A 7713-nucleotide genomic window follows, 5' to 3' on the forward strand; every position below is an offset into this window, starting at 1 on the left:
CAAATTGGAAAAAGCGTTAACTTACTTTCTTGCATGCCCTCTGCTTCAGCGTTCACTGAGAGTTGGCAACGTTTAATTAATATTCACACCTTAGTAAAGCAATTATCTCAGATCAATCAATGTAAGACGTAATTACTTAATGACTCGATATGGATGCGAAGCAGCCTAATAATTACATACCGCATTCGTTTAAAGAAGACAGTGAACAGTTTGAACGAATTAGGTGACGGCAATCATTTTGAAGAATGACCTGTTGGTCTTCGACTTAAATAGAGTCAAGCCCAACACCTTCACTATTTAAAAATTGCCTTACTTTTACAAATGATTGATAATTTTAAATGAACAATTTAATTTGATCTGTACTAAGATGAGAATACTTCCAATTTTCACTGATACTATGTTGGCCAATGACTAGAATGATCATTCTCTTCAATACTATTTGAGCTAGTGATCAAGTTCAATTTTTAAGTTTATATGTTTAAGAGAACAAAAAATTGTGAGTATCAACAACCATCTAAGACAAGTTATTTGACACATACATTGTACAGGTTAAGTGTAGATCAAGAAATGGAATAGAGCGCTTGGGTGAACTGCCGTCGATCTCGAGATTTTAGAGACAGTTTTTATTTTTACTCTAGATTGCTGACCCTGCGACCAACAATCTCTTGCCTACTATCATCTTGTGGCCTAGCGTGTGGTTCTAGCGACCACATTGCAACTTTGTAATTTATGAAAGCCTTAAAAGCAATGCTTCTAAACCGGTTGGAAGGATATTTAAATATATGCCCCACTAGAGTCCCATGGGGAAGAATATATAATGTATGCCCTATACCAGGGGTGGCCAAATTACGGCCCGCGGGCCACATGCGACCCGCCGACGTGTTTTATGCGGCCCGCGGACACCTAGAGAAATCAGGTGTGCCCACACATTACAAATATAAAAAGGCAAATATATTAAAAATAAAGAATTTCAAATATCTATAGAAATCTAGAATTGATTGTTTTTATTCTTATCACTTATAATGAAGAGACTAAAGAAACAATGTCTCTAAACGTCATTCTAGAAAGTTTAAAGTTAATGAAGATTATTTTAAATGGCAATATTTCGAAAAATTCACTCAAAGAGACAAGGACAGTCCAATATTTTTTCAATGCTATGAAGAAATGTGTTGAAAGTGTTGGGTTGGTTTGTACAAGATGGCCCAAAAGAGAAGTTTCAGTCAGTTCTTCCACGGGAGATTTATGGGTGCCAGAAACTGTATTTACTCACTTTAAAAACTTGCTGCTAAACTTTCACATTATTTGAAACCGCATTCATCTGCGAACGAGCTTTTTTTTTTTTTGTTTGAAAATCAATCTAGTGTTAGAATCGATCGATGAGTGACAAGAAAAAAGAACAACCAGTAAGCTAGTTCCATGGTTCTGAAACAATAGTAAGCAGTTATATACTTCATATTAAGTACTACTGTACATTTATGTTGTAAACAAAAATAGGAAAAAATTTAAAACTCGTTTGTAAAATTAGTTCAAGAAATATTTATATATGCGCCCCCCCCCCCGTCCCCATTTTTTTTAATGCGGTAGAAAAGGGGTTGCCCTCCCTTCCCCTATACAATAAAGTGTATTTGACATTTTTTTTTTATCTTTTGCACATTCGATGATTTTATAATTTTTTTATGCTAATGGTATAATAAGTTTTTTCCCTAATAATAATTTGCAAATAAAGTTTGTACTATTTCCAAAAAACAAATTTAATTTCCAAAAAACTTTCAAAACTTCTTGACACAATAAAATGTCCTCCTCGTTTACTTGCTGTTTTCCGAGTTCAAATAAAAATATCTCAATCCAGACTCCGTGGAATGTAGAGATGGATTTTATTTGAGCACACTGGACAGTGACACGTCCAGAGACCACCATTGAAAAGCCGCTTCCTTCTAAAAATAGCTTTAAGCCAATCGCTATTTTTCTATTTCCAATAACGAAACAAAAACAAGTAATATTTTTGTAAATGTTTTTTTTTTAAACTCAGTTTCTTTTGTTAAGAACTTGATGATGGTATTTCATTTCTCTTTCAGTTTATTTCTTGTAATGCTTCATTCTTGCAAGGTGTCTTATCTGTGAGCTTCTTCCATTAACAGTCCAGCTCATAATTTGACAAGGGCATTGGACTGGGGCTTTAAGTCTACAGAAGACCTGCACAAAATGCTTACGAGCATCTATTTATTTAGTCTGAATACAAAGAAACATTGACATCGAGTGCAATTTCATGCTTTTTAACTTTCTCAATACGCTATGATCCTCTCACTTGTCTGCACCAGTTGGAAAGACGTGGGGGTGGGGGGAGGGGACGGGGAATCTGGGCAATCGCTTTTTAAATGTATTTATATAAAAAAAAAGTGTATGAACATAGAAAATTATATAGTTATCTATTGTTTCTATTTCATGTTTGTGTTCACTAAGCTTCAGACGACGACTAACTCAGCTTATACCGCCACTTCAGTCAAGTACAAAGTCTTTCCGTTGTTCGAGATAGAAAACAAAATAATTTTTTTAAATTGATTCTTGTGTTGTCAGGTAAAAGAAATAAGTGTGCAAAAAATCAACCTGATCCAAGATTGGGTGTGGGAGAAAGAATGTGTACAAACAGTTTACCAGACAGACAGACAGAGTGGGTTGATAATAATAAAGTATTCTCTTCTTCTATTTGAACATAGACATATATAACATAATTTTTTTTAATGAAATTGTTTGTTTTTTTTATTTTATATTTCTTTGTTTTTTTTTTTTTTATTTTATATTTCTTTTTTTGTTTTTTTTTTATTTTATATTTCTTTATGCTTTTTTGTTTACCATAACCAGGATGATACGCCGCTGATTTATTCCTTTGGCAACTCTGCTGTTACAATGAGTACAAGTGTAAACCTTGAAGTGACAGCAACAATGGCGTCCGAATTTGTCCCCACTACCACTGCTAGCGCCACCACCCCAGAGGACGGGTCCCTGCAACTGATCATAGCTGACCTGAGCACCGAGGTGGCTTTCCGAATTTTTGACATTGTATGCAGCAATTTTCTGGTTGGTGTGATCAGTCTTCTTGGTTTGTTGTCCAATGTAACAACCATCGTGGTGCTGTCTCATCAAGGTACAGTGTTGTTGTTTTTTTAATCCTTAATTTTAATTAAGTGAGTGCCCGCTTCAGACCTTGGGATTCGATGAGGCAGATAATTTAAAGTTCGTTTGTTTCTGTGGCCGACGTTTAGGAGGGTGTCATGTGGTCAGCACATGATGCCGACATTCCACAATTAATAACAGGTGCTCATTAGAGGTGGGGGCGTCCTGAAAATCCTGAAATTCGAATTTTTCAGCCATTCCGGGATTGGGACCCGAGAGCCCTATTTGAAATTAGGCATCCTATATTTCAATTCTGCTATTGTAGCAGTGCTAACATTTGTCGATTGAGACGCTTTATGAAAAGTATTGAATTAAACAGTTCCACATTTCCGAATGGTGTAATTAATAATAAAATAAGTTAACTCTTACATGTCTGAACAAATTTTAAAAACAATTAACCCTTAAATTACGAACAGTATTTTGACTACTGAGACTCAGCAGACGATTACATGATTTGGGCCTTAATTTTGTACGTTCCGTAGTGGTTAAAAAAAATTTTTCTATTTTTAGCTTTGGCAAATGAACTCCAGATGTAAGTTTGTCACTTTTTCTTCTTGGCTTCAAATGAGAAAAGAGAACAAAAAAAAAGGAGCTGTACATTCTTAAATAATAGTTCTAAGTCTACACAAAGAATTATTTGAAAATATACGACTCGCAAGCACTGGCGGATCCAGGGGGGGGGGCGGTAGGGGCGATCGCCCCCCCCCCCCACTCGGCCCCCCCCCCGAAGGGGGGGCGAAGGAATTAATGTATAGAATTCACACAATTTGTAAGCGAATTTATTACTTATGTTAATAATATATACTAATTATTTATATTTCAACCTATTTTTAGATTATTTCGTCCCCCCCCTTCTAGTATTTTGGCCGATTTGGTAAGGTCGGGAGGGGCGATGGCATCAATCCGCCCCCCCCCACCATAAACTTTCGAGTGGGGGGGGCGGTCCTATTTATTTGTAGAAATCACAGCTTGCTAACAGAATCAATTAAATATCTATATGATTAAAACTTGTTATTGGTATTTTAACCGGTCTTTATATAATTTCGTTCACCTGTTGGCCGACTGGAAGGGGGAAGAGCGAATAACTCCACCGCCCTTCCCATCTAAACCCTTTGAGGTGGGGGGCGGTCCTACTTTTATGGAGAAATCATAGTATGTGAACAAATATAGTCGAATATCTATATAATATAAACAGGTGGAAGTGCGATACATGCAATCCCCTTCCCCCCATCGGACAAATCAATACTTTTTCTTTTTGTATTATAGTAAGAAATTACAAAATTAAAAAAATCTGTCACTAATATAATTTATATATGCTATAAAGTAAATTCTTATATCGAGTCGCCCAACCCCTATTCTTTAATGCAAAATGCAATCAATAGCAGACAGAGTTTGTGTAATTTGACATGAATTTATCATAACTATTTTAAGAAAGACTTTGCTTTGGAAAAGTTATAATTCAAACAAAATTTTTCAATATAACTGTCACGGTTGAGATAAGTTCAAAAGCCAGATAATCTTTTCCTAGTCGACTTTTTCCAACCTTTACTCTATCTCATATTTTTCTAGTTAAATAAATTTAGGACTATAACTCACAATGTATGCTAGAATTTTATTGAATATTATTAATCGAATATTTTTTTTTTCGGCGGCGATCCTCAAAACCTTAATCTAAATATGTGGGGTATCTAATCTTTTCAAAGAACAAATCGGTTTTATTTGCAATGTATTAAGGGACTATAAATTCATATTAGAATATTTTTCTCATTATTCAAAAGGCACTTTATAATAGAATGAATAATGAGCTGTAGGGCACGAGAATGCGTTACTGCAGTGAAGAATGCCAGAAAACGCTTTTAGCGTCGTGGCTTCGAACCGAACCTCACTGATGAATAAAAAGCTGTATATGTCAGGAGAATGCGTTTCTGCAGTGAGAAATGCAAGAAAATGCTTTTTGCGTCGGGGCTTCGCCCCGAACACAACTAATAAGTAATGAGCTGTAGATGTCAGGAGAATGCGTTTCAGCCTTGAAAAATGCAAGAAAACGCTTTTGGCGTCGGGGCTTTGCCCCGAATTCCACTGATAAATAATGAGCTGTAGATGTCAGAAGAATGCGTTTCCGCAGTGAAAAATGCAAGAAAACGCTTTTGGCGTCGGGGCTTCGCCCCGAACACCACTAATAAGTAATGAGCTGTAGATGTCAGGAGAATGCGTTTCAGCCGTGAAAAATGCAAGAAAACGCTTTTGGCGTAAGGGCTTCACCCCGAACACCATTAATAAGTAATGAGCTGTAGATGTCAGGAGAATGCGTTTCAGCCGTGAAAAATGCAAGAAAACGCTTTTGGCGTCAGGGCTTCGCCCCGAACCCCACTGTTAAATAATGAGCTGTAGATGTCAGAAGAATGCGTTTCTGCAGTGAAAAATGCAAGATGTCAGAAGAATGCGTTTCTGCAGAGAAAAATGCTAGAAAACGCCCCGAACCCCACTGAAGAAGCTTACAGCGCTCTCCCAGACCCCCAAGCTTGCAAGAGAAAGACTGTTTTTTTTTCTGTTTTTTTTCGCCGAAGATTGAGAAACAGTCTTATTTTATTCTCATATATCGAATATATATATATATAGATAGATGTACGCACGTTTATGCATAGGGTTAGGGTTTACTGGGCGTTAGGGTTAGGGTTTGGAAAAAAATCGCCCCCCCCACTCCAAAGTTCTGGATCCGCCAGTGCTCGCAAGTTCTAAATCATTCGTATCTGAGATTCGCATGAGTGGCGCTTGGCTATTTATAGCTAACGATACTTTTGTTTCTGTTGTACCTTGGATAAAGTCCAGTTTGACTACCAGAAAGACTTGAACTGAGGGCTCTTCACCATCCCCCCCTCCAAGCCTTTTCTAAGGGGTCCTGCATGTCATCGACCATAAGGCTATACTGACCGGGCGTGGCATTTACGTAAAGCACAGTCTCCCAGCTGATGACCAGCAGCCTAAGTCCGGGTTGGCTACAGCGGAGCGCCCCTGTATTGCTTTCCTGTAACCGCAACAAGATCATTGATATGGTTTCTGTTGTAGATAAAGTAGGGAGTGTTTTGAATATCTAGTTGGCGACAGTGATAATTCAAACGTTGGAATTGTTTAGTTCTTCCATTTATTTCAACATCTCTTCCAAATCTTCTTTTATTGTTTTTTACTTTTTTTCATGAGGCTACCTTATTTTATACCCACATTTATCCTCATCTCTTTCAGTTCTTTTTCTATGGTACGGTATTTTATTGCTTAAATAGTGTAAACAAGATATTGACCATCAAAAACGAAACATGAAGTAGGGTAACTGTATTTTAAAAGAGTGTTAAAAATGCTCAGTATGTATTCAAACAATTTTCAATGTCGGAAATCGGATATGAGTTAAATGCCATAAAACGAATCTAAGTTGCTAATGTATGAATATGATAGTCAGTAATTATAATTCTTATTTATAACTTCCACAGTGACTGAAAGCATCAATATCGTTTTTCTTGGAATGGCCGTGTCAGACATGTGTGTGGTCACTCTAGCTCTGTGGTACGCTATCACCAGCATCATTAACGAAGCCAATCCGCCAAACTTTCTTTTTGAGCCGCTCAGCTTCTTGGTAATGACTGCCGTTATCCCTAGGCTGTTCTTCATCAACTCCACCTGCTGGTTGACAGCCCTTGTGGCCATCATTCGATGTCTATGTGTGGTGCTGCCCTTCAAGGTCGGCATCTTGTTTACTCCAAAAAGAACGGCCGTCTTGACTTCCGGTGTGTTTTTTATCATCGTATTCAGCTACTCCACATCCTACTTCCGGAACGAGTTTGTTCTGGTTTTCTTCCCGGAAGTTAACGCCTCCATTTACATTATGGTAGAATTGTCCAAAGGGGTGGTCATCGACGACATGGTCTACTACCTAGGATTCGTCGCTTTACCTATGGTCTGCATGTTTATCGTTGTCTTCTGCACCCTTGTCCTCGTCATCAAGGTCAAGGCCTCGGTGAACTGGCGAAACAATGCTCAATCTGGCAAGTCGTTTTCGAAGGAGAAAAAATCTGTCCCCGTCACCGGAAGAGAGTCCGCCACAAAGGAAGGGAAGCTAACCAAAATGGTCGTCACTATCACGTCAGTCTTCATCTTCTGCAACATGCCAAACAACTTGGTAGTTATGGCGCGCATGGTTGAGCCTGAGTTCACCGAGCGAGGCAAATACCAACATACTTTCATTATTATTCACGATGTTATATTTCTGTTGGAGACAATTAACTCGAGCGTTAGTTTTTTAATTTTCTACAATATGAGCTCCAAGTTTAAGACCGAGTTCAACAAATTGTGGCGTGTTTCTAAACAGTTAAAAGTTTTGAAGTGATATGAATCCATAGCTTTTAGGTTTACTTCTCACATATCAATGTACAGCTTCAACGCTAACTATAGTATCTATACTTGGGTACCTATATTTCTTAGTATAAACGCTTTATATATACTAGACAAGAAGAAAAGTTTATTCTATTGCATAGTAATAAAAATTCTTTGTTG

General features: G+C 37.6%; 1 protein-coding gene across 1 annotated transcript; it reads left to right on the forward strand.

Annotated features, from left to right (window-relative positions):
* Positions 1-222: 222 nt before the first annotated feature.
* Positions 223-7676, forward strand: LOC129923202 (uncharacterized). The gene is made up of 3 exons (XM_056013231.1): positions 223-496; positions 2860-3142; positions 6654-7676. The coding sequence occupies exons 2-3, from the start codon at positions 2905-2907 to the stop codon at positions 7544-7546; spliced, it is 1131 nt and encodes a 376-aa protein (XP_055869206.1). The 5' UTR covers positions 223-496; positions 2860-2904; the 3' UTR covers positions 7547-7676.
* Positions 7677-7713: the final 37 nt, after the last annotated feature.

This window comes from Biomphalaria glabrata, chromosome 15 (assembly GCF_947242115.1).
Source record: "Biomphalaria glabrata chromosome 15, xgBioGlab47.1, whole genome shotgun sequence".
In the NCBI taxonomy this organism is placed as follows: Eukaryota; Metazoa; Mollusca; class Gastropoda; family Planorbidae; genus Biomphalaria; species Biomphalaria glabrata.

What these genes read in the sequence shown, in the direction of transcription:
- LOC129923202 (XM_056013231.1), top strand. Translation starts at nt 2,905, where the DNA reads ATGAGTACAAGTGTAAACCTTGAAGTGACAGCAACAATGGCGTCCGAA. An exon ending in CGTGGTGCTGTCTCATCAAG is followed by an intron (nt 3,143 to 6,653) that starts GTACAGTGTTGT and finishes TAACTTCCACAG; the next exon opens with TGACTGAAAGCATCAATATC.